Source organism: Mauremys mutica, chromosome 8 (assembly GCF_020497125.1).
Source record: "Mauremys mutica isolate MM-2020 ecotype Southern chromosome 8, ASM2049712v1, whole genome shotgun sequence".
Lineage (NCBI taxonomy): Eukaryota > Metazoa > Chordata > Testudines > Geoemydidae > Mauremys > Mauremys mutica.
In genome coordinates, this window is record NC_059079.1 from 90,985,637 (window position 1) to 91,013,149 (window position 27,513).

General features: G+C 47.0%; 1 protein-coding gene across 2 annotated transcripts in view; it reads left to right on the top strand.

Annotated features, from left to right (window-relative positions):
• Window positions 1-27,513, top strand: part of ERGIC1 (endoplasmic reticulum-golgi intermediate compartment 1) — a 93,826-nt gene that overhangs the window by 37,962 nt on the left and 28,351 nt on the right. For both annotated transcript variants that reach the window (XM_045028605.1, XM_045028606.1), the window contains exons 3-5: window positions 5,678-5,750; window positions 25,765-25,859; window positions 26,941-27,065. In XM_045028605.1, the coding sequence (XP_044884540.1) occupies window positions 5,678-5,750; window positions 25,765-25,859; window positions 26,941-27,065 (293 nt within the window). The remainder of the gene's footprint in view (window positions 1-5,677; window positions 5,751-25,764; window positions 25,860-26,940; window positions 27,066-27,513) is intronic.

A 27,513-nucleotide genomic window follows, 5' to 3' on the forward strand; every position in this document is an offset into this window, starting at 1 on the left:
AGACAGAAGCATCCAACATGGGAAGTGCTGAAGTCCATCCCTGTCTTGATGGGAGTGTGGGTAGCCTATCTTGATACGATGGGCAGGGGCACATTAAAACACAAGGGATGTTCAGGAGCCAGCTGATGGGTTTCTTTGGTGTCTGTCTACATTTTGATTATTCTATGTGGACCAGGCACTTCTGGCAGTGGTGTAGAGGGAGGGTTTGACAACCTCCTCAGATATCTCCTTCCTCAAGCAGTCCATGAACAGTAAGTGGCTGCTGTTGTACTGCCCTGCAGCTTGCCCGTGCTTGCACTGAAGTACTTTACAACACTCCCACTGACGAAAACCACCACAGTGCTGCTGTTGGTGAAGCTTTCCTGAGTCCCACTGAGGAGAAGCCAGCACCCAGAGTCCATGAGTTTCCAATGACAGCTGATGTAGCTGTAGATCCCCTGAAGAGTACCAGTGGCATATGCTTAGCCATCACTACTTCAGCAGAGTCACAAGTGGAAAGCTGCTGCTGAGAGGCTGGTCTGCCTGCTCTGAATTGGGGTGACCTTGAAGTTGGAGTTGAAGTGCAGTGAGGACCTGCTGATTGCAATTAAGAGGGAGGAAGAAACGTTTAAAGCACCACCTCAGATACTGGGGCAGAGGTGGACAGGTTTGTTTGGGGTCTATAGTGCCAAAGCACTGGTTGCTCTCCCAGTGTTAGCCAAAGAGCTCTTATTCATTCAAATATTCCCTTCCAGAAACAGATAAGACAGTTGTTTCTCCTTCTCATCCATTTCCTTCTTTAAATAGAACCAGCTGATCCGTGACATATGTTAGAAATCTCTGAGTAGCAGTAGGATGTAGCATTGAATAGCAGTCCCCTGATTCATGCACAGTGTTAATGCTTACTACTCTATCCCTGCTGTCTCACAAATAAGAAATAGGTCCTTGACAATGACTGGGAATCACACCCGTGCTCCTGCAGGGCAGTGCCAGTCACTAACCGCTAGAAACCCAATATTGGGGAGAGGTATAATCTGACACGCACAGCTTTGCAATCACCGGGGATTTAATGGGTACGGCATACAACAGAGGTGTCTAAGATTCACAATGCAATCATTCCTACCTCAGGTAAAAACAAACATTAATATAAATCTAAACTTCATTAGAACTGGAGGAACTAGAGCAGTCCACTAAGATATGGTGAGATGAGGGCTGGAAAAACCTAAACACCCACTGCCTCCTTTATCAGTGCAAAGAGTTTCCGGAGATGATTCATATATAGTAGTTTCAGGCCCTCAGATTGTACCTCAATTAAAATCTCCTTCATTGAATGGTCTTTTTATTTTCTATCCTCTAAACCAGTGAACAGTACATGTGCCACTCCATTAAGTCCCTGTGTCAACATTAAGTCTCCCTCCCTCTGTTGCAGTGTCTGTAGTGCTAGTGAACAGTCATTTCAGCAGACCTGAGGATCACTGTGACAAACTGGCCATGTTTGGGTATGTTGGCTGCAGCAGCACATGCCTGGGCAGTCTGATACCTGGTATCTGGATGGGCATGAGCTGCCTGACATCGTCATGGGGTCTGCAGTTCAGACAGCAACTCTGCCAATCCTATGATTTAGCAGTCGGTGTGGATGCATAGCTTACATGTACGTGTTGTACACACTGGGTCATGTTCTACAGCAGTACTGTGTGGAGGCTGGAGTTTTAATACACATCATGAAATATCAGTTATGACTCGCATGGCAACTGTGACCTGGCCCCTTCTTGCACTTCCTAGCAGTTTATATAATTGGACATATACCTGCAGTTGATGTATGCCATAATGCAGACGTGTATCTATGTTCTCAATCTGCATTCATTAATTAAACATTAATCTGCTTTTGCTTTGAATGTCATCATTTTTTTTTTTTTAAAAAGGGGATGGAAAAAAGGGACTGGAGTGCATAGGTGGAGGTGCTTGTTGCATGTGATACATATAGAAGAGTTAGCTTGAAAAAGGCAGTGCTGAAAAGTTGCTTAGCAAGCATCCTGTCCTCCAGGTTAGAACTGCCCAGGAACTTTTTTGACAGTGTGTTTTAGCTGAAAAATGACAATTTGTCTTAACCCAAACTTCTCATGAAGAAAGGATTGGTTTCAACTAATTCCTTGACTGAAAGCTTTTGGAAAAAAGTTTAGAAATAATCAAAAAATGTCTGTTTTGACATTTTCTAAATGAAAGATTAGTTTTCTGTTTTGAAACCAGTTTTGTTTTAAAAATTAAGCAAAGTAGCGTAAAAGAATAACCAAAACCTAAACATTTGGACCCGAACCAATTTTGTTTTGCATTTTTGGTTTGTGAACATTTGAGACTTTGACTTTTCATCTCAATTGAATATGGAAATTAAAAAAAAAAAATCTCAAACTTTTAGGAGAAAACAGTTTCTCACTCAGCTCTACTTAAGTTTTCTAGTCAGCCAATAGCAGTATGTTTCAATGCTAGTAATGCTTTTAAACTTTAATATATTTGGAGTTTTGTAGGCAGAGTTCTATGCAGGGCTTTGGAGCGGAGCCCGGAACTGGAGCGCGAACCAGTAGGTTCTCTCCCGGAACTAGAGTGGAGCTGGAATGGAGCAATTCAAAAATTTGATTGCTCCAAATCCCTCGTTCTATGACAACAGGTCAGAGCTGGTTCTTGACAGCTCTGGGGGAACACTGCAGTATGCATGCTCCCTCAATTGAAGCAGCTAGCTTCTTAATCTGCCTCTAGACTTTTAACTACTATTCCAAGCATAACAAATGTGTGACCTAGGGAATCGCACATTCATGTAGAGGCAGATAAAGGATTCCCTTGTTAAATAACTGACTGAAGTAAATTGTGCAGGCCTTCATTGTGGGAGTATTCTGTGTGCTTGGTATTCTGCAAGTATGGAGGAACTTATGTTCTATGCCTGAAAGGCTTCCATTATAAATTAGACAGACAATACAATTCAGGTACACAGGGTGTTCAGAGGAAGGTCCCATTTCCAAACAGCATGCATGTGTGTGTGTGTAATTATATAGTAGCCCAAATGTTCAGAAGTGACTTTTAGTGATTTCTGGGTGCGCAACTTCAGCCGCGTGATTTTTCAGGAAGTGCTGAGCACTTGTCCTCTGAAAATCAGGCCCCTGCAAGGTAGCTCAGGCTGGGCACCCAAACTCACTAATTATGTTTAAAAACTTAGGCCAGTACAATTTACCTCTACGTTATTTGTTAAGTAGTGCTGCAAATCTTCAGTGGAGGAGCAGGTTTGAAGGGAAGATTTGCGAGAGGACATATGTTTGGTGTATCTGGAAGGAGGAAGGTAAAATGTTCCAAAGATAATGGCACAGGTGAAGGTGGAAGTGAAAGAAACTTACAAAAGGAGTGTTGCCGAGAGCAGCTTAGGGTTCGAGTAAGAGGGAACGAGAGCAGAGAAAGAACCTGGCATGTTGGTGTGGAGGAGCTTTATAGGAAGACAAGAGTCTTGAATAGGATGTGGAAGAGAAGGGGAAGCTTGTGAAGGGAATTGAGGAAGAGAGTCATGTAAGTAGCGGGTGGCAGGTGATTTTACCAGTCTCTCATTGTGATTTCAGTGCAAAGGGTTTATTTGTTTAAAATTCTGACTGATGTGCTGTATGCAGTATGTGCAATAGAGACTTCCTGTGTGTACTGCCAAGGACTTGTAGCCCTATCACTGACCTGACCTCCCTGCTGTTTGGTTGCTTATGAATAAGAAGCATCCTGACCAACCAGTTTGTGCTGGTTCAGTTAGGTATGAACAAAGGTCTCCCAGTACTTCTCTTAGGAATTTCCCTTGGTGCTCTAGGTAAAAGCTTCCCCTCCTAACACCCATTGTTGTGCACCAGGCCAGAGGCTTCCTGGGGTAGCAGTAGAATGTTGAATTCTTCTCCCTGCCAAAGGCACAGAGATGGAAGGAACTGTGTGTGTGCATCCGTGAAGGTTTTCCTTAAAGTCTCTCCTCCCTTTCCCATCTTCCTACTATTCTCAGGCTTAGTTTTCCTTTCCTCTTTCTTTTTCCTGTTTAAAGAATGACCCATTTAATGGCTTTTGGCGTCTCTGTTAATCCTTCTGGCTACTAGAGAGTGAGCGAGCTCTGAGATGACACGACTGAGGAAGGGGGAAGCAAGGCAGGAATTTGCCTTTCCACAGAGTTGTAGGGCTGATGGATTGGAAGGATGAGGCACAAAGCTTTGAGACATCTGGGCTCCGTCTTGGTGTTTTGCTTCAACTATCTCCTTCTTCTTCTCCTTACCTCCAAACTTCGTCTCAGTCTTGAACAGCAATGGTGGCTACAGCTCCTTCCCTCCTCAGATAACCATTCTGGGAGTCTCCTGAGGGAATGGAAATGAAATTGAGGCTGTATCAGCCAAGTGAAATAAAGTTGAGGGGAACAGTCACCCTACATGGTTCTCAGTCCTCTGTACTCAGTGGTTGTGTTTTTGGGGTGAGGTGGTCATTACCGTCTCAGTCATTGAGACGCTGGTAGGACTGATGGGTGGGATCCTACTCCATGGTGTGTGTTACTCTCAGGGACTGAGGGAGTGTGAGCTGGGGTCATAATGCTCTCATTGTTCTTCTGTGATTACATGCCATTTCCTGAACTACTCCTTTGTGGTGATTCACTCTGGAGTCGGAATGTGGAGAATGTTTGTTTAATACAAATGTAAATCCCAGCCAGGTCCGGACTGTGGTTGACACATCACTGTGTCCCCTTTCCACTCCCCTACTACTCCCTAAGCACTTACAGCCTCTCTTACCCTCCTGAGTCTCTTTTCCTCCCATTCCCCCTCCCCCCCGTACACACTGTGGGTTAGTGGCTCTGTAACTATCACATGAGGCTGACTGCTTGCACAGTGTGCTGAGCAGTGTCCCGGTAAGGAATAGTTAATAATACACAAGCTACAGAAGGAGGGTTGCTTCTTTTGGCTCCCCATGAGATATCTTCTGGACTGAATACACGCTAGGTTAGGAGAGAAAATATACACCACTGGCCTGTTGAGAGACCTGCTGTCAGAGTCACTGTAGGCCTCTTGTTCTCTGGATTACTGGGAATCTTCCGTCATTGTAGAGTTGATGCACTGGGTGGTGTAGGGGTTCAGCTCATCTAATCTGTTATCTCCATCTCCCACAGTCTCAGACCGTTGACTCGTCTGATCTGTGAACCTGCCTTTGACAGTGACTTGATAGTGTGTAGTGCTATAATAGTGTGGGGAGAGGATGATTCCTTCCAAACCCCATGCGGGAGCTCCTCTTGCCCTACTGTCATTGGCAAGTGCTTTGAAGAAGGCATGTAATGGAGCAATCTTTCCAGAGGGGGAGGGTTGGCTGCCAGCAGTGGGGGCTGTAGGATGGAGAAAATGGGAGTCAGAGGTGAGGTTGGGGGGATGGATATTACACCTAGGGCTGGAAGTTGCCCTCAGAATAGAGGCACTGATCAGGAATCTCCATTCTGATTCAGAGCTGAGATTCCAGACCATGCTTCCTACTGATGCCATCATATTCTGCCGACATAGCCTGAATTGGTGCCCCTGAACAGGGTGGTAGCTCCCACCTATGCCTAGGGGGCAGAGTAATAGGGGGTGGGGGAACCAGTGGCAAACTGGTGTGTGTATGAAAATCAAAATCTCGTGACAGTTTTTTAAACTAACGTTCCCCCCACACCTATCTCTTCCAGTTTCTGTCTGCTGCTGTCTCTTCATACTGTTTCTTTTCCTGTCTGAGCTCACCGGATTCATAGCCACTGAAATGTAAGTAAAAGCTATTGAAAGTTTGTTTTATAGGGTTTTTTTTCAAGTGATTCTTCTTTGGGTAGTGTCCCGATGGGTGCTCTGCACCAGGCTGTGCATGTACCCAGGCACTCTTGATAGCAGATTTTCATTAGCAGTGTCCATCGGTCCATGCCTGCACCCTAGATGTCCTTGTGCTCCAGTATGAGGGCATATAGGGAGGGGCGCACCCACCGCCACTCTAGCACCTTATCAACCACCTGTAGCTTGAGGTGGAGTGTCGCTGTATTCATTACCTAGCCATGCGGCTTGCTGCGCTTCTTGCTTATTTTTCCTTGTTCTCTAATGTTTTCCTTTACTTACATTATTTTAATTATGTTTTCTGTTATTTAGCACAGTTTGTACTTTTTTGGGGGGGTTTCCCCTTCCCTTCTTTCTTTGCCCCATCTGGGCCTTTGTTTTTGTTTTTTTTCCTCAGGCCTCGAACTGCTCCCTTGAGTATGGGTTATGGCTAAGATCCTGGGCTTCAAACCCTGCAGACCTGCCATGGACATTCAAGCTGCCTCCACTTACGTCCCCTCCAAATGTAAGAACTGGTCAACATTTAAGAGCAGATCTAAGAAACTGAAGGAGTACAAAACTCCTCTTGATGGAGTGCCCCCTGAGACCTGTGGGGTTTGAGTCACTCTCCTGTACATTGGATCCACTGACCGCCTCTGCTCTGGTAGTAAGCAAAGACCCTGGGGGTCCTACGGTACCATCCACACCCTCAAATTAAAAAGATCCTATTCTCCGGAACAAGATAAGAGAAGGGGAAAGTCACCCTTGATCTGGGCCTCTGGGGACTTTGTGTCCCAATGTGGGTACCACTGAGGCTCCCATTCCTTCCAGTACTGATCCCATGGCACCAGCTAAGAAGCTACGTACTGACAAGCCACCTAAAGCAGCACTGACATTGGCACCAGGCTCAGTCTCTCCTAAACATAGGGACTCCTGAGCCTAGACAAAATCGTTGTCATGTACCAATTGTACTTCGGTACCTTTTCCAGTATTACACAAGACACTCCTGAAGTTCCTATCCAGAGTCCTCACTACCGTCCAGCCTCCTATTCTGCGAGGACCTTTGAACCCTGGAAGAGCCTGAATCGCTGCTGCTGACTGGTACTGAGAGAGACTTTCTACCAGAGAGCCTACTTATCCTCCGTCTCTACAGCCTTCAATGGCAACATGTCCTCTGGTACCGACACAGCCTCCACGCAAGCTCTTTGAGGGTACTGAGAGAGCTTTCCAGCCAGTACTAGCACATCCTCTGGTACCTTTTCACCATGTAACCACTCGTGAAACCTCAATACCAATGAAAATTCAGGTCCCTCCCCAGGGCCCAGCACTAATTCGACCACTTGTATCGGCACCACTTGCCCCACAGATGGACGTGGGGATGACACCTCATCTGACTCTGAGGCGTCTATACAAAGTTCTTCTACTTTCCGGTCTCCCTTCCTTGAGGTTCACCATGAGGAGGAATTCTCAGCAGGAGATACATCCAGAGACCCTTGCAATGACAACTCTGGGTTTCTTCCTGTGGGCCCCGTGTGGTAACCAGTTCTGCAGGGTCCTGTCTTGTAAAAAGGCACATCAGGAGCAACAACAGATGCCCATGAGCCTTGCCCCACAGGCACATCTCCCAGAGAAGCAAGAGCCAGCTCCTCTGGAGGAGAGGAAGGAAAACAACCTCTTCACCAGACAAGGCTGTCATGCCTCCTTCACCATCTTATCTTGATGATATCAAGGCCTTTCAAGAACCTATGAACCGTGTGGCAGATGCTTTACCAGGAGATATGGGAGCCCCAACATTCCTTCTTTGACAGCCTTCCTTTGTCTCCTCGGGGCAAGTCTGCCTTGCCCATCAATGATGCTCTGCTGGCCCCAGCCCAGCAAACTCCTGCCTAGGTGCAAATGGGCCAACAAAATATTATATTCCACCCAGAGGCTCAGAGTACTTTTTCTCCCACCCAATATCCAACTCTCTAGTTGTTGAGGCCATTGACAAACAAAACAGGCAACGTCGGTTCCATTGAACACCATCGCACAAAAAGCCAAAATGTCTACACCTTCTGAGCCACAAGAGCTATTCCTTGGACTCTTTGAGGTTAGTAGCAGTCAGTTACCAAGCCCTGATGGCAAAGTGTGATTTCACATACTATTTTAAGTTCTCACTTTTTATTAAACACCTGCTTCAGGACCAGAGAGAACAATTTCAGGCCCTCATTGCAGAAGGCTAGACAGTTGCCAAGGCATCTCTCCAGGCCTTGCTCAGTGCTGCCGACACAGCTGCATGTTCCATGGCTGTGACAGTATTCATGTTCCAAGCTTCCTGGCTGCAGTCCTCTGGCCTCTCCTGGGAGATACAAATACAATTTTGGACATTCCTTTCAAGGGCCCAAGTTGTTTAGTGACACCACAGATGAGTCTCTTCATTCTCTCAAAGATTACCAGGCGACACTATTTTTAAATAATAATAATGGAGCTATTACCTATCTCATAGAACTGGAATGGAACCCAAAAAGGTCATCAAGTCCAGCCCCCTGCCTTCACTAGCAGGACCAAGAACTGATTTTTCCCTAGATCCCTAAGTGGCCCCCTCAAGGATTGAACTCACAACCCTGGGTTTAGCAGGCCAATGCCCAAACCACTGAGCTATCCCTCCCTCCACAACAATCCCTGGGCATCTGTACATCTGAAACAAAGAGAAAATACAGCAGATTGCCAATAGCTAAATTATCTTATCCAGTCCACAACCAGCCCACGAGACTGACTAAGACCCCCAGAAGAATCCTAGATTCACTAAGAAAATGCCCTCCATAGCCATCACCTCCTAGTCAGTGACACCCTCAAAACATCTGTTTTGACCCACTGGTTGAGGATCACAAACTATCTCCCATTCCAGATCCTGTGCTGCACTCCTCCATCTTTATGGGGATCAACTTTCCCATTTTCTACCTCCCTGGAAGCTTATCACCTCAGACAGATAAATCCTGGAGGTGATTTCTACAGGTAGTGCCATCCAGTTCAGCTCTTTACTGCCCTCCCACCCGTCCCCGTCCCTCTTCAAGAACCCTTTTCATGAGGATCTCTTGGGGCAGGAGGTATCGGACTTCCTAACACTGGACCTGATCCGAACCTGTTCCACTGAACTTCGTTGGAAAAGGGTTCTACTCTCGGTGTCTGGGGCCCTATGAAAAATGGAGGATAGAGACTAGTTGTGGACCTTGGGACTCTGAACACTTTCATCCATGCTCAGCAGTTCAGAATGGCAATCCTACTGCAATAACTCCCTCTCTGGATCTGCAAGATTGGTTTGTCTTCTCAACCTTCAGGACACTTAACGTCATGCATCCCTCACCCGGACAATTCCTACATTTTGTGGTAGGCAGAGACCACTACCTGTATTGCATCATACCCTTCAGCCTTTCCACTGTCCCAAGGGTCTTTACCAAGGTCCTATTGGCTGTCACAGGCTATCTTTACTAGATGGCAATAATTGTCTTTCCTTACTTGGAGGTTTGGCACCTGAAAGGTTGCTTATTTCTCAAGGCACAGACAGCAACCAGCAAAGCCCTGCCTCTGTTCTACTTAGTGGGCCTCTGCCTTAACGCAGAAGAGTCTACCCTCACAGCCACTCAATACATAAACTTCATTGGGGCCACTCTGTATTCCTCCACCACCACCAGAGCATACTTGCCGAAGGACAGATTTGCCACAATGTCCAACATTGTTTCAACAGCATAACAGAACCTGCAAACCCTAGCAAGGGCTTGCCTACAGCTTCTGGGCTACATGGTATCCTGTATGTTTGACACCCTTAGCAAGACAACATCTTGGTATCTTCAAGCCTGGCTGAGGACGTCCATGCCCCCAACAAGCACAGTCTATCCAAATGAGTGTCTGACATGGACGGTCCTCAGTTGATGGAAGGACCCACAAAAGATATGCATGGGAGTTTCATTCCTACAGCTTCCTCCCATGAGGCTCATCACCACAGACCCCTCCCTGGTAGGTTGGAGTGCGCATTCCCAGAACCTCACAGCTTAGGGCAAATGGACCCCTGAGGAGGTGATGCTGCATATCAATATACTAGACCTCAGAGTGGTTCATTACTCTTGCCAGCACATCCTACCCCACATCAGAGGTCAAGATTTCATTCCTCCTCATAGCCATCACCTCCGCTAGGAGAGTATGGGAACTTGGAGCCTTGATGTCTGGTCCACCATACACAGTTTTCTGTTGTGATAAGGTGACACTATGTCCACATCCTCACTGTATAATTCTCCTGAATCAGGAGATTCACCTACTAGTGTTTTATCCCAAGCCTTGCTCTTCAAGAGAAGGAACAAGCCTCCATGCACTACATGTGAAAAGAGATCTTGCCTTTTACCTCGACAGGACCAGATCCTTTAGGTGTTCCACTAGACTCTTCGTCTCTATTGCAGAAGAAATTAAAGGGTGTCCTACCTCCACCCAAAGACTGTCTAAATAGGTTTCAGGATGTGACTTGTCCTGTTACGAAGCCTTGGGGGTTCATCCCCCTCCAAGAGTTATTGCTTACTCCACCAGGGCTCAATCTACCTCCGTAGCCATCCTGAAAAATATACCTATCTTGGATGTCTGCAGGGCAGCCACCTGGTCTTTCCCACACATAGTTTACGATGTGCATTACGCTGTCATGCTCGGTTACAGAGCTGATGTGGTTTTTGGCGATGCTGTTCTATGATCTGTACTGAATCCACCTCCTTGGCACCCTCTTCTGTAATTGAGGTACTGCTTGGGAGTCTCCTGACATGGAACACCCATAGCGACACTACTCGAAGGAGGAGAGGTTACTTACCTTTTACAGTAACTGGATTTCTTCGAGATGCGTGTCCCTCTGGGTGTTCCACTACCTGCTTTCCTTCCTCTCTGCCTCAGAATCTCTCACTAGACTTTTGTGGTTAAGAAAGAACTGGAGTGGCAGCAAGTCTGCCCTTCCCTACATACCCTGGTACTGGAGCATAAGGATGTCTAGGGTGCACTTGCAGACCCGCAGGTAGTGCTGACAAAAATCTCAGCTCTAGAGTGCCTGGGCATGCATGCATCTGGATGTGGAGCACCTAGGGGGACACATCTTGAAGAACTCCAGTTATTGTACAAGTTAAGTAACCTCTCCTCCTTTAACCAAATCATCCCTCTGTAACCTTGGTGTTGTGTGTCTAATTCCACTACGGTAGTCCAGTTCATTGTTTAACAGTGTTTGGAATCCTCCTAATGGAAACAAAATTCTCAAGCATTCACTCATCTTTTTCATTTAATGGTGTATCTTAGGAATGAAAGTTTTCCTTTGAGGGAAAGCTGCTTCTTTCCTGACCAGTCCTTTCTTTCCAGCTACATACTGGATTTCATGTCAAATGTGATGGTTATGTTAGTCAGGCTGTAGTTTGTACACAAACCCAACCCTTTTCAAAGTATCTCATGACTAGTCAAAGGGTAGTATGAATGTTAAACAAGGCAGATATCCTGCAGTTGCAGAGCCTTCTCTTTACTGCAGTAAGAGTTCCCTTGCCCTTTGCTGCAGCTTGTTTTCTGTAACCCCAGCCTAGTGCAGTGAACTTGTTTTACACATTTTTGACTAAAGGTGAGTGGTGTTCAACCCATCAAAATGTAATGATGTTACGGTGCTTAGTGGTTAAAGCAGGGGCATATGAGCCATGACTCCGGGTTTCGTTCCCAGCTCTGCTAATGACTGCGTGACCTCAGGCAAGATAATACTTCTTCTCATTTCCCCATCTGTAAAATGGGCATAATGCTTTGTCTGTCTGTCTTACAACACTCTGAGACCGACCTTTTGAAAGAGATTAATGATGTATGTGCAAATGGTCATTAGTAAATGTTAATGCTGAAAGCTTTTCTGTTCAGCTGAAATAGAGCTGGGGTCCTATCTCTGATACTCAGAGACATGCTCTACTCATGGCATAGTTGTTAAAATCTCCCCTTACCTCTTGTCCCTGCCACAAACTTTACTCAGAAATATGGTTGACGGTGTGTCTGTGACCTCTAAAACATGCGCTGAATAAAACGAGAACAATTTCTTTTCAATTAGCACGAATACCAAGGGTTTTAATTCCTCAGTTACTGCTTCCTGTTTCACCTGAAATTCCCTTCCTGTCCTCATTTTTCTGCTATCCTAAAATAAACTTTATTTAGTAACGTTTGACATAGTTAAAATACGTTCTGTGTTCCAGGAGTCATTTACTATCATCCTGTTAATATTACAGTGATCTCACCAGGATACAGAATTCCTGGGAAGTTAGGCAGCCTGGAACTTCCATCAGAGGCAATGCTTAGAAGATAGACCAGATAACAAGAGCAACCTAATCAGCCATTGGGGTGGAGGACATGTGTATTCCTCAAGCTGTATGGGTCTGATTAGCCACCTCTTGATTTTAAAAAGTGTGTTAGGCTTTGTTGTATGGCTGTTAGATAACTGCCTCTTCCAGTGTTTGACTACCTTGGCACAAGAGTGTACTCTCCCTGAAAACCTTAACCTTGGGTGATCAAAGATAGTAGTGAAATCTAGGTTGTAACTCGTTTTAATGTGTCTCCCTGGTAGAGTTGCCTGGTGTCTGTTTTTTGACCAGAACGCCTGGTCCAAAAGGGACCCTGTTAAAAGTCATCAGGATGAGGAGGGGGCCTGCAGCTGCGCTCTCTGTGAAGCTCAGAGCGGTGTTAGCCCCAGCAGGTAGGGGGTGGATCCCAGCAGAAGGGCTGGGAGAGACATTCGGCTGCAGGCTCTGGCTGGCAGGGTTAACCCCGGGCAGCAGCCTCCTCGGTGGCTGGGGGCTCCCTGTGGAGCAGGCATTGTGGCCTTTAGGAAGTGCCTTCAGCCCCCTACCTATCCGGCCTGCTGGAGAGAGGAGCCGGCCTGGCTTCCCAGGGATGGCATGCAGCCGTTGGCAGGGGAGGAGGCCAGGGCGAGCCGCTGCTGCCTGCCCCAGGCCCCACAGCCCGCTCCCCGGGAGCTGCTGTGCCTGGCTTGTTTCGGGACCATGCGGCCAGCAGGTAAGGGGCTGCTGGTCAGTCTCCTCCTGGGGATGAATGGGCTGCGTGGATGCATGGGGCTAAAGTTGGGCTCCTCTCCCCAGGAATGGGTCTGAGCAGAGTCAGGCAGCAGCTGGATGCAGAGGCCCCAGCCAGCGGCCAGGCAGTGGACACACGCAGGAGAGGGGGTCACTGCAAATGGCAGGGGGGAGGAGAAGGGGGCTTGCAGCAGTGCTCTCCCTAGACCTGCTGCGATTTGGGCTATGCTGGGGGAGCAGTGAGCCAAGGGCAGCAGTGGGGTGTGTGCGCCACTTGTGGGGAATTCTCCCCCCCCCCACATTGCAGAGAACAGGAAGAACTTCTGTCCTCGGTGCGCTGGCCTGGCTATGTGTCCAGGATTTATGGCAGATAGAGCAGCCTCTGAGGCCCAGGAAATACCAGGGCAGCGCTGATGCAGCTGCTATTTAAGGGGCCCCCTGACATCAGTGCCTCCCAGAGCCCCCACAAAGCATACGAGCCAGTGTTGCCCAGAGCCCACACCCCAAGCCCCCTCCCACACTGCAATCCCCTGCCCCAGCTCAGAGCCCCCTCACACACCCAAACTCCCTGCTGGAGCCTGCACCCCGTACCCAAATTCCTTCCTGGAGTCCGCACCCCCCCACACACTCCAAACCCCTTGGCCCCAGCCCAGAGCCCCCTCCTGCACCCCGAACCCCTCATCCCTGGCCCCACCGCAGAGCCCACACCCCAAGCCGAAGCCCTCACCTCCCCCCACTCCCCCCGCAGTCCAACCTGGAGCCCACTCCCACATGCTGAAACCCTTGGCCCCAGCTCAGAGCACCCTCTTGCACCCTGAACACCTCATGCCCGGTCCTACCCCAGAACCTGCACCCCCCAGCTGGAACCCTCACCCCTCCACACACACCCCCCCCAACCCCATGCTCCAGCCCGGTGAAAGTGAGCAAGGGTGGGGAGAGTGAACGATGGAGATGGGGGGGATGGAGTGAGTGGGGCCTCGGGCAGGGGGCAGGGCAAGGGTGCTTGGTTTTCTGCAATTAGAAAGGTGACAACCCTACTCCCTGGCCTACTTCGTAGATGTTGTTTTCTGTTTCCCTTTCCCTCTCTCATCAGTTAATAATTCATTGTTCTATAAAATGCTCAGGAACACCTCATCTCTAGAGCCAGGTCTTTGGGGTTCCCTTAATTTAAACAGCTAGAAAGGGGAGAACTACATCCAGTAACACATTACTTCTCTTCCCCTGGGTTATTCTGAGTTGTGTCTGGTTTGATTTTTAAAATGTAAATTTCAAGGAACGTAAACAACTCTTCTTTCCCGACCTTAGCCAATTTAATTGAGCAATTTTTTGTGTGTGATTATGGGTGAGGGAGGTAGGGAGGGAGAGATTTGTTTCCTGGCTTAAGAGCTCCTTCAGAATGACAAGAACTAAAGTCTCTTTGAGGTCTTGTCAAACTGATGTAGATCCTGGCATTGTCAGCATGATGTGTCTTCTCAAAGACATTTCAGGTGCCGTGACTTCTTGAAAGCCCATGTGACAGAATACAAGACTGTCTTTTCAAAGTCTGGGATAGATGGTGACTCTTGGTGGGGTGGCAAAGAATGGGGAAGCAAAAGGGGGAATTGTTCTGGGAGTAGGTGTTTGTGAGAAATAATGCAGTAAAATCGGGGTCAGAACATGATGGGAGAGGGTGAGATGACCAAAGTGATTGCAGGGGGCTGATTCCATGTGGATCACCAGCATAGGAGTCTGAGGCCATGGCTACACTTGCAAATTTGCAGCGCTGCAGCAGGGTGTGAAAACACACCCTCTCCAGCGCTGCAAATTGCAGCGCTGCAAAGCACCAGTGTGGTCAAAGCCCCAGCGCTGGGAGCTTTGACAGCGGCTCCCAGCGCTGTCCGTTATTCCCCACAGGGAGGTGGAGTACAGACCGCGTTGGGAGAGCTCTCTCCCAGCGCTGGCGCTTTGACTACACTTAGCGCTTGCTTTGAAGTGCAAGTGTAGCCATAGCCTGAGAATACGAAAATCCACTTCTGCTCATTATGGTGTCAACAGGATCTCTTACTGGTAGTGACTGAGACACTGTATTTGTGAAGAATTTCTCTCTCCATCTAGGGAAATGACAGGATATCAAGCAACAAGATACTTCCATATTCATAAATTCTGGTGAACTGGGCGTTTTTGTTTTACTTGTTACTCTCCCTTCTAGGAAACCCAGTATATTGCAGGTGTTAATAACACTAAGGGTATGTCTACACTAGAAAATTAGGTCGATTTTATAGAAGTCGATTTTTAGAAATCGATTTTATACAGTCGATTGTGTACGTCCACACTAAGTGCATTAAGTCAGCGGAGTGCGTCCTCACTACCGTGGCTAGCATCGACTTACAGAGTGGTGCACTGTGGGTAGATATCCCACAGTTCCCGCAGTCTCTGCTGCCCATTGGAATTCTGGGTTAAGCTCCCAATGCCTGATGGGGCAAAAACATTGTTGCGGGTAGTTTCGGGTACATGTCGTCAGTTGCCCCTCCCTCCGTGAAAGCAACAGCAGACAATTGTTTAGCGCCTTTTTTCCTGCGTTACCCTGCATGGAGCCTGCTCAGCTCACCATCACCGCTGCTGTTGCGAGCTGGAGGCTTCTGCCTCAGGCAGCTCTCTCAGCCAGCAGCACCGCGCAGTCGCACCTACCCTAGCCTACCCCTTGCTCCCATGGCTCATGAAACCTAGACAGTAGTAAAGAGCAGTTCAACGATAGGCTGAGCAAGCGCAGAATGGTGGTAGAATGTGCCTTTGGACGTTTGAAAGCTCGCTGGCACTGTTGGTCAGATCTCAGCGCAACCAACATTCCCACTGTTATTGCTGCTTGCTGTGTGCTCCATAATATCTGAGAGTATGGGGGAGATGTTTATGGCAGGGTGGGAGGTTGAGGCAAATCGCCTGGCATCTGATTTTTGAGCAGCCAGACACCAGGGCCATTAGAAGAGCATGGCAAGGAGCACTGTGCATCAGAGAGGCTTTGAAAACCGGTTTCATGACTGGCCAGGCTTCGGTGTGACAATTGCGTTTCTCCTTGTTGCAAACCCGCTTCCTTCATTGATTTTAATTCCCTGCAAGCCAACCACCCTCTCCCCTTCCAAATAAAGTAACTATTGTTTTGAAACCATGCATTCTTATTACTTTATTACTTAAAAAAAAGAGAGAGAGAGAACGGACAAGGTAGCCCGGGTGGGGTTGGGGAGGAGGGAAGGACAAGGCCCCATTGCTTATTGTAGCCACACTAAAAATCAAACTGTTTGAATGACAGCCTTCTGTTGCTTGGGCCATCCTCTGGAGTGGAGTGGAGTGTCTGGGTGCCCAGAGCCTCCCCCCCGCGTTCTTGGGTGTCTGGGTGAGAAGGCTATGGAACATGGGGAGGAGGGGAGGCGGTTATACAGTGGATTCAGTGGGGGTCTGTGCTCTTGTTGGCTTTCCTGCAGCTCCAAAAGACGCTTCATCATGTCTGTTTGCTCCCCCATTAGCCTCAGCATCGCGTCCTGCCTCTGCTCTTCGTGCTCACTTAATTCTTCCCTGGCCTCTGCCACTGAATGCCTCCATGCATTAAGCTGTGCCCTATCAATGCGGGAGGACTGCATGAGCTTGGAAAACATGTCATCGCGAGTGCGTTTTTTTCCACCTTCTAATCTGCGATAACCTCAGGGACGGAGATGATAGGGGGAGCGTAGAAACATTCTATGCTCTATGATTCTGGGGGGACTGGATGGTCACCTGTGCTGCTGAGTTTGCTATGCTGACCAAACAGGAAATGAAATTCAAAAGTTCCCGGGGCTTTTCCTGTGTACCTGGCTAATGCACTGGAGTTCAAAGCGCTGTCCAGAGCGGTCACAATGGAGCACTCTGGGATAGCTCCCGGAGGCGAATATCGTCGATTTGTGTCCACACTACCCCCAAATTCGACCCAGCAAGGTAGAGTTTAGCGTTACTCCCCTCGTCAGGGAGGAGTACAGAAGTCAATTTTAAGAGCCCTTTAGGTCGACGGAATAGGGTTGGTTGTGTGGACGCATTCATTTTTAAATTGACCTAACCTGGCTAAATTCAACCTAACCCCGTAGTGTTAGACCAGGGCTCAGTTTCTCCGCTTCCCTATGAAACCTGAGACTAATGTTACAATTTGAGGCAGCATAGTTTAGTGTTTTGGAGAACGGGCCTGGGAGCACAGAACTCCTGGGTCCTAGTTCCAGCTCTGTGTGGTCCTTGAGCATTTATTGGGTGGGGTTACATATCGCTCAGCTCCCTCTCTGTGTGTCACCATCTGTGAAATGGCCATGAGGATACCTAGATACCTCTCAGGGATGTTGTGAGGTTTGATTGACTCACTGTCAAGTGCTTTGAAGATGTAAAGTATTATTTAACTGCAAATTAATTTTCAATCAGCTTTTGTTACCCTGCGGGCTTCTAGTGTCTTTTTTTATAAGGAAATCGCCTACAACAAATCTCTTCTCCTGCTTGAAATTTCGTAGTGGCTGCTAGTTTATAATGACTGACTGGTGTGTGCAGATGTATCAGCTGAGCTTATGAGCTTACCCGCTTTGCTTGTATCAACTGTATTGTGAGACTGCATCAGTCTTTCTCCTCTTGTGCAATAAACTAAGTCGCATTAAAACAATAATGCCTTTCCCTAAGTGAGGTTGCATGGAAATATCTGCACTGTATGGATAACTGAGAGAAATCCAAAGCCTTTGGCCATGTGCCGCCTTAGCCAGAGGCATGCCAGTATCCTCCTATTAGCGAATACCTGATCATGTATGAGTGCTTACCTAATGTCCCCCTACTGTAGAGTGGCTATGTGCAGTATGTGTGCACATGGGTGTAAGCAAGAAGACAACCTATGCAAGATGCAGTCTGTGTACTACTCCCTTCGGTGCCTAGGTTAGACTACCCCATTCATGGATCTCCCTCTGCCTTCTTGTTGCTGTAACAACTAAAACTTCTTATGCTCCTTAAATTTCCACTGCCATCAGAAGTCTGATGTCAGTAACTCTCTTCCCCCATTGAAAGGTCAGTATCTTTGACCCTGCCCATTGATTTAGCCTGTATGCTCTGTATAGCAACAGACTGATCTGGGAAGTGAAAGAAATTGCACCTTCAACGCTAGCATGGACGTCAGACCAATAACCACTTGCTGTGCTGGAGATTTTGTGGCCTTTCCTTTTCCCAAACCTGCTAGATAGTCTTGGCTGTGCAGAGAGCTAGCCACCATGTGGAAGATTCAGGTTTAATTCCTGGCTGAGGTTACATATCCTGCAGAAATAGAATGCCTAAGCCATAGTGGGAGAGGGCAGCACCTTACATTATTCAACTGCAATACCTCTTGCCAGCTAGGGGAAGCAGAGATGAGCTCAAAAGGGGCTTCCTGATGAGAATGGTGGTGACCTGAAGTCTTTGTGAATAATAGGGCACAAGAAATTAAGAGAGCTCCATGGCTCTGCATAGAGGGATAAATAAAGAAAAGAAGGTCAGTGTCTCATATTTGAGCTTTTACTAAGTTGTCAGTCACAAACGCATATCCTGTCCCACTGAGAAAATGACTCAAACAGTTAGGAAAATAAAGTTGTAAGTGTTGAATGCCTCTGGTATTTCCTGGGCAGGATCGATTGCAGGTTGAGGACCTCCAGGAGTTGCTCATCATAATGTTAACGGCCTCCCTAGCTCATCTCATTGTTACGTCATAAATTAAGAGCATAGAAATAATCTGTTCCTTTTTTTTAATTAACCCAGATCTAGTTCTAGATGGTTATTATTATTACAATATTCTAACTGGTGAGATAATAGTCATGTATCATGTGACCTAATTAATACTCTGTAGAAGTGATGTTAAGAATGTTTCCAAGTATTTCACAATTAGAGGGAATGAGGTAATTAACCCAGTTGATCTGCCAGTAATTGGTAGCTGTGCAGTGGAAGTGTGGCCTTGATTCCATTAAGAATATGACAAATGTGTGAATATGGCAAATCAATTATTGTTGACCAAATACTTGCGTTAAGAGCACCAGAATGGAATTAGTTATACAATTCTGAAGTAACTGGCTAGGTTTTAGTGACTTTCTCTCAAATGAAAGCTCGTGGCCCACTACGAGGCAACTACTTGGATAAAGTACCTACAGTAAAATAATTACCTTCATATAAAAGTATGAGTCGTCAGCAACCAAATCTGTCATTCTGTCCAGGGCTTGAGTCTTACCACTGGGACACCTGTTCTCTCCCTCTCCCCCTCCCCCTCCCCCCATATAAAAGATCCTGCACATGTCTGAGGGGACAAACCGACATCTTGCAGTGCTCACATACATCTACAGTTGGTCACTAAGGGATTGTCTACATGGCAAGTTATTGCACAAGTCGGGATGTGAATCTACGGTGTCCCAGATTGCCACACTACAATGTTCCGTGTGGACAATGCTACAGCGCAGTGAAAGGTCCCAGAGGATGGCTTAACATACTACCCCTTGAAAGCATAGCATGTTAAGCTGCACGCCTGGACTTTGCACTGTAGCAGTATCCATGTGGGATGTTGCAAGCTGATGCAGTGTAGATTCATACCCGGGTTTGTCACACAGTAACTTCCATGTAGCCCAAATTGTACAAAGGAGCAAGGAGGCTAGAACTCATGACCTTCTATTCCAGGTCAGTGAGCTATAGGTGCAGTTCCACTAGTTCATCCAGTTGGGGGAAATGATAAAAACAGACTTATTGTAGAAGAGGAAACAGAATGACAGTCAAGACTCTTGGGTTGTATTCCTAACTCTACCACTAATTGGCCTTGAGCAAGTCACATAACTTTTCTATGGCTTACTATTCCAACCTGTAAAATGAAGATGGTAATACTTAGTTGCCTACTTCCCACAGGTGTTGATAGGCTTTTTAATGTTTGCCTAACACATTGAGATTCTCTAAGGAAAGGTGTTGTATGGTGGGGAAGTTGTTATGCTGTTCATCCTAATCTACGTGTTTGTGGGTTAACAGGAAACGGACGGTTGTGCCATTATGTCATTTACAATGGCTGACTCAAATGGATGTTGACATCTTTAACGTGGATCTCCCCTCTTCCCCACCTCCCTGAGAATTGCATTTCCTTCCTTTGTAGGTGTTTTGGACACCTCTCGGCTTAGCAATGAGTCTAAAATGAGACGGACGGTGACCTTTTAAATGAGGAAATGACCAGAATGCAGGCACAGCAGGAAACTACAAATGACAGGGCAATAACATACGTCCAACTTATTTTGCATTAGAGAATTTGCTGTCCCACTTTTCATTCCTTATCAGGAATTGAGAAGATGAGACATTACATTGTATGAATATGATTCTTCCATCCACAGGCAGAGGAAGCCGATTGTTGAGCAGCCTTTGCAGGGGACTGTACTGCTGGGAGCTCATCAGGTGGACAAAGAAAACAATGGGTAGGCTCAGATAGTGTGTCTGAGACACTGAGCAGCCCTGCAGAGGCCTATAGGGGTCATCACCTAGGAAAGATGGAAAATCTCTTGAGATGACCCCTCTCTTCACAATGTTTAAATCCCAGCAAGGCTAACTGTCATCTGTTGGACCTGAGAGAACAATGCAAAGTGGGAGCACACTGACAGCAGGGTGTCCTTTCTCAAACTCTTGGGGTGAGACAGACTGTGGTGCCTGGGAGCAGACAATGTATCAGAAGAAAGGCAGCTTGCTTTGAGGAAGGCCCTTTGGGAGGGCTTGGACAGAGACTGAGGTTCAGAAGGATTAAACATGTCTCCTTTTGTGTCTGAAGGATCATAGGCATCTGGACACCTGCAAGTGCAGAAGTGTTTAATGTTACTGACCGGGGACCCTGGAAAAAATAATTCTTTTTGTTGGAGAAACAAAGCTGTTGTATCCCAAATGTCAGTTCTTAAGGCTCCAATTTGGGGAGTGGCTCATGTTTTATCTGGGTGAAATCTTGAGTGATAACGAACTGCTCTGTTACTGTCCCCTCTATCTGCATGTGCAGTTTTCACTGTCTGCAGGCTTGCCAAAGAATCCCTGAAACCTTCTGCTGCAAGTTTGTAAGCAAACTGCATGAGGGAGCGAGGAGCCTAGCAACATCTCCTAGGAATCTGAAGTATTTCTAGAAGAAATCAGATTTGTTTCTGAGTGGATCATGGTTTATGCCGTGTAAGGAAGTTTCTCATTCTTTCCCCTGAAACTGTGACTGTTAGCACTTGGGGTGGGAGCGGTGTGTCGTCTTCCACCTTCTCTTGTGCCCTCGCTTGCCCCTTTCATACACCTCAGGAGAGGTCCCTAAGAAAAGCCAATAAAAAAACCACAACCCCTGCCCTGCCACCAGAAGTAGCTGTGAAGCAGCAGTGCTTGCCTGCTGCTCCTCTGGTTTTGGGAGGGACTCGTACCATCCTTTGAGGCTACAGTGCAGCCCTACAGGCAGCCACCTCTTTAGAATCCACATCTGAAATACTCCTCCTGCCCAACTTCACGATTATATTGTTTCTGTGACTGTCTGAGCCAAGCCGTGGTGCAGGAATCTCACATTCCCATTGCCTGCCCTCCAGAAGGGTAGCTGTATGCATGGTGGCACAATCCCTTGGGCCGAAGCCTTTTCTTTTGCTGGAGTCTCTAGCTCTCCAGCAAGGGTTGCTAGTCACTGTGTCACAAACTGCACATATTATTTCCCACTTCACATCAGTGTTGACTGATTAAATAATGGGAAAAACCCATGAGACTCTTAATTCCGCTTCTTGGCCTTAGAGGGAGAAATGGCAACTGGACAGCGACTGCCTTAGCCCTGGTCTACACTGGGGGTGGGGGTGGGTCAACCTAAGATGCGCAACTTCAGCTACGCAAATAGCATAGCTGAAGTCGGCGTATCTTAGGTCAACTTACCTGGCTGTGAGGATGGCGGTGAGTCGACCACTGCCACTCCCCTGTCGACTCCGTTTCCGCCTCTTGTGAGCTGGAGTTCGGAGTCGACGGGGAGCGCGTTCGGGGATCGATTTATCTGCATCTTGATGAGACGCGATAAATCGATCCCCAATAGATCGATCTCTACCCACCGATCCGGCAGGTAGTGAAGACCTGCCCTTAAATAAAGGGGCATAATACAGAAATCTGCCAGTTCCATGATTAGTGGCTCAGGGGGAGTTCATAGAAAGAGTGACCTTGATATGGTGACCTCTGCTTTAGCTACATGTTTCCAGTGTGTCTTCTGGGAGTGAAACTTCCAGTTCAGTGAAGGGGGATGACATTTTTTTTGAGGCCTTCCCCTAGCAAGCTAAGCCCATAGTTCATTATTAGGTGTGCAGCTGTGACCTGGTGGATGGAGCATGGGATGGGGAGTGAGGAGTCCTAGATTCTGTTCCTGACTCTGTCACTGGCTTTGCACCCGTGGGCAAATTGCCATACTTCTCTGCCACAGGTATCCCACTTGTAAATGTGAGTGATTCTACTGCTTACTTCCCTTTGTAAAGAGCTTTGAGAGCCACAATGAAAAAGCATTATGTAAGCACAAATTATATCATGCGAACTATTCCAGTACCCTATTATAATTGACCTTGGAGAGAATTAAGGTTAATCATGTATGAAGCTGTATTTGACTTTCTTGTTGGCTCATAACCTGAAAATGCCCAATAAAAATACTGATGTCCTGGGAGTATACCACAGCTCTTTGAAGTGATCAATGAATTTTTTAACCTGATACACATTCCATTGCTAGCTCAGGCTTGGAAGCGTCTTTTCATTGGTAATGTTAAACTGTCCAAAGCAGTGATGGGGTGTGGCCCAAATCTCAGACAGCAGAGAAGAGCTGGGAGAAAGCCGGACACTATTATGAAACAGACTGACTGACTGGTAGACTGGGATCCTGCTGGAAGTACTTATGGGGTGTAGAAAGCTGCAACATTTCTGTTAGGATTAATGCCTCTCTTGGCTGAGGTCACTCCTGGAATCCGTGTCACAGCTATGACTTAATTTTTGGCACTACATAATCTTTCAATAATAAATACATAGAAGGTTTAATACCTTCTGTCAGGAAGGGGAGCTCCCAGCCAAGAAGCTTCTAACCAGGTCACAGATGAGCAAACTTGCCCTTCCCTCTGTGTCATTTTTATTAATCACATGAAATATATGTTAGGTAACTATTACCAACAGCTTGTCAGACCAGTTAACAGAGAGGAGACCGTAGCAATGTGGAGCTGAACACCAACACTCTTTTGGTTTAAATCAAATGCCAATCAAATTCACTAATCTGGTGATCATTATCTTCTCAACCAAACTTGTAGTTACCTGTTTCCCTATAGGCAAACCCATCTCTCTGCACTCCCTACTGGATAAATAAGTCATGCCATTCACCAGCTAGAAGCTCATGGCCCAGAGATGGGCCCTCAGAGCAAAAGCACTTTTGACTCATCTTTTAGCACCCTTCATCTGTATTGTCTGTTAGTTCCTCTGGTCAGGGACCTTTTTTCGCTTTGTTTGTCAAAAGGGCTTAGCACACATTTGAGCACTAGATAAAAAACAATGTGGCGTTCTCACTGCTGAAGATAGTAAAGCATATCTGCAAAAAGTAGACTATTATATCATATATATATACCATATATATTACATATTGGCAGATACAGCCACTAATGTGCTTATCTGGTCTGGCTGGATAGCACAGAGATCGAAAAGATCTCCTAGGTCAGTGGTCCCCAACTTTTCAGTGTGCGCGGGCGCCGGACAACTAGCCGCCAAAATGCCACCGAGAAGCGTGGCCACCGGACAAGCAGCCGCCGAAATGCCGCTGAGAAGCGGCAACGCCAAGAAGCCCTCGCCGCTGAAATGCCAACGAGAACCAGTATTATCAAGAGGTGTTGCCACCGAAATGCTGCCAAGAAGCAGCAGCATTTCGGCGGCGACGCTTCTTGACGTTGCCGCTTTTTGGCGGCATTTCGGTAGCTGCTTGTCCGGCGGCCGCACTCCTCGGTGGCATTTTGGAAAATTTCAAGAAAGGACACATGTACTACTTGCTTGTGGCTTCCGTCCTGGTCCCTGTGCTGCTCGCTTGTGTGCCACTTTGGTCCCTGCACAAGTGATTGCCAAATGGTGCCAGAAAGTTCCCTACAATGGGGGAAGGAACAAAGCAGCTCTGCCAAGGAACCTTCGGCAGAGGCTTGCCAAGGACCACCAGGAAACGTTTTCCTAGAGATCTCTCTCTGGAGGATTCCCGTGGGCATCAACACCCCTGTTCTGCCATATTGATTACCTGCACAGGGGAATGTCAGCACACAGAAATACAGCCAGCCTTGTACATTTCTATACCCTGAACTCAGCTCTGCACTACACAAACCGCAATCACTTACCAGGCATCTCCTCTCCTGCTTCTTGCTCACGGGAGAGCAACTGCTGGGGCTGGCTAGACACCTCCAGAATGGTGAACAGTTCCTGGCTGCCTGCCCCACCAGGTGACGCGCTGGGAGCTCCACATCGTCATCTAACTCCACCTCTTCATCAGTGACTTTGTCCTCTGGGTTAGGTCGTCTTTCCACTACCCTCAGGCCCACCGAAGTATCCACGGGGCTCTTGGCGGTAGAGGTGGGGTCACCCCAGATGATAGCGTCCAGCTCCTCGTAGAGCCAGTGGGTCTTAGGTGCAGCACCAGAGCAACAATGTCTCCTTCGCCTTATGGTATGCCTGCTTCAGCTCCTTTATCTTTGCTCTATACTGCAGCATGTCCCAACCATAGCCCTTTTTGCACAAGCCTCACAAAATCTGCCCATAGGTATTCCAGTTCCTATGGCTCAAGCGCAGCTGTGACCACAAATTCCTCTCCCCAGATACTGAGCAGATCCAACAGCTCAGCCATGGTCCAAGCGGGAGAGCGTTTGCTGCAATAAGCCACCCGGGAAGATGCAATGAGACCTCTCCACGTCAAACCAACAGGAAATGGAATTTCAAAAATTCCCAGGGCGTCTAATGGGGAGGGGCGGATGGTTGTTTACCTGGCTGCAGGGCAGAGGAGTTCAAATTGTTGCCCAGAGCGGTCAGGATGAGTATTGTGGGACACCCCCTGGAGGCCAATTAAATCAATAAAATCAAGCGTGGTGTCTACACTGGTACTTTGTCGACAAAAAATTTGTGCAAAAAGCCTTATGTCTCTTATCGGGGTGGTTGTATTTTGTCTCCAAAACTGATCACTTTTGCTGCCAAAGGTCACATAGCAGTGTGTATGCATTCACTGTTTTGTTGACAAAAGCTGCCTTTTGTCAACAAAATTCTTCAGTGTAGACAAGGCCTCAGAGGAGTTCTATGTGGCTCAAAAGCTTGTCTCTCTCCAACAAATGTTGGTCTAATAAAAGATATTACCTCACCCCCCTTCACTCTCCAATAATATCTTTTATTGGACTAACTTCTGTTGGTGAGAGACAAGCTTTTGAGCCACACACAGCTCTTCTTCAGAACAACTTACATCCAACATATCCTGGGACAGACATGGCTAAAACTTTGTATCTTTTTCAGATTATAGGCTTCCTCCTTCCTAAGGGGGGTAGGAGTGCCATAATGCAGACGGCTAGTGCCTTTCACCTCTAGAAAAAGCAGTCTTGTTTCATGTCACGAGTGGAAACCCTTTTTGGGGGGAGTCTACAACTTCTTTTTTTTTAATGAGAGAAAGTGAGTTGACTTTGTTTCCTACTGGAGTGAGTGAGGTGTGGGTAAAGCCCCTCTGTCCTGCAATTGCTATGTGCAAGTTATAGAGTCAGGTTGCTAGTGTCTATACCCATCTGATTTCACATCTCCTCTGAAAGGCTTTCTTCTCACTTAATTTCTGAGCCTTTTTAGCGCGTGTCACACAAACTAACCCAAACTTTCCCTCCCTGTGCAAATTCCCCTACTGAACAGTAGCTGTGTGTGTGAGTTACAAAGTGAAACCATCTGTGCTCATCTCCCTGCAGAGTTAACGAGCTCTACGTAGACGACCCTGACAAAGAGAGCGGAGGTAAAATAGAAGTGAATCTGAACATCAGTTTACCGAACCTGCACTGTGAATGTAAGTGTCTCTGTTCAGGCCTAGATTTCTTGCTGTATTTCTAGAGGTGGCTACTCAAAGCTCTAAGTTTACTCGTTTAACGTGAGATCTGAAAGCAATCCCCACCCTATATTTTGGTGAAATGTTGTTGCCCTTTTCTTGTAGGGAAGAAATAAAAACTCTACCTTGTCCAGTGTATTGTTCCTCCCTTTCTGGGTAGTATGACTGTAGAGAGAGGCTTTTCTATAGTGTGTTGTCATCTCTATAGGGAATCAGTTGTACCCATGTTTACACAATCCAGTGGCCCATGTTTATACAATCCAGGTGTGGGAGGGAGGTCAGATTTCTGCAGTGGCTGAATCTCTGTAAATACCCTACTACTTCACATGCTAAGCCAAGTCATCTTTTTCTTGCAATCCTACCTAGCAATGGAATATGACTCTGTCCTCCTTCAGTTCTGACTGGTGACCCACCTCCCTTAGTGAGATCTGACTAAATCTGGTTCCTCTTTCATGGTCTGCTCTTTTGTGTCTGGGAGTAAGAAACCTTTGAGTTCTAATCACAGCTGTCTGACTCAGATGTCACATTTGGCCTTTGGGGAGAGATAGCTCAGTGGTTTGAGCATTGGCCTGCTAAACCCAGGGTTGTGGGTTCAATCCTTGAGGGGGCCACCTAGGGATCTGGGGCAAAATCAGTACTTGGTCCTGCTAGTGAAGGCAGGGGGCTGGACTCAATGACCTTTCAAGGTCCCTTCCAGTTCTAGGAGATTGGTATATCTCCAATTATTAACTTTTATTAACACCTAACTTCTCTGCCTCACTTTCTCAATCTTAAAAATGGGAATTAGGCCCATCTCCCAAGGGTGTAATGTCTAAATTAATATTCATAAAATATTCTGAAGCTGAAAAGTTCTTTGGTGATTATTCCATCACTGCTGATGGGCAGCAATGACATTTATTTTAACAGGTGAATTTACTTGAACGATTCTGTCAAATGCCAGGAAAAAGTTGTTTGTGCCCACAAAGAACTGTGCACACCTGTTCCTTCTCGTAACTTTCTCTGTGTTTATCTTTCCTCCCCCCCCCCCCTCCCAACTGGGTAGTGGTTGGACTGGACATTCAGGATGAAATGGGAAGGCACGAGGTTGGTCATATTGACAACTCAATGAAAGTACCTCTCAATAATGGGGATGGCTGCAGGTTTGAGGGCCACTTCAGCATCAACAAGGTGAGTGTGAATGACACCTGTTGTGGGTGTAGGGTGGTTTGGGAGCAGCTGGCAAGCCCCATGTGCAAAGCACTCGTGAAAGTCTACATCTGAATGGTTCTGCAGTTGTGGTTTCAAATCAGGACGTGAGCTCAGCTCCCTGATGCTGCAGTATAGTACTACTAGGAGGAGAGGCTGCACAGTTAGACGAATAGAAGTATTAAATCAAGCACCCATATACCTTTGTCTAGAATGACATTCCAGGTGTCACCTCTTGAATAGCAGAAAATAGGCCTGTGTTGTGGCCAACAGACCCTTTCATTAAAACAGGCTCTAATGTCTTAGTTTGTGTATGAGCTATTGGGGAATGCAGAATGGCTGCTGTTTGTCCTCCATAGTCATAGAATATCAGGGTTGGAAGGGACGTCAGGAGGTCATCTAGTCCAATCCCCTGCTCAAAACAGGACCA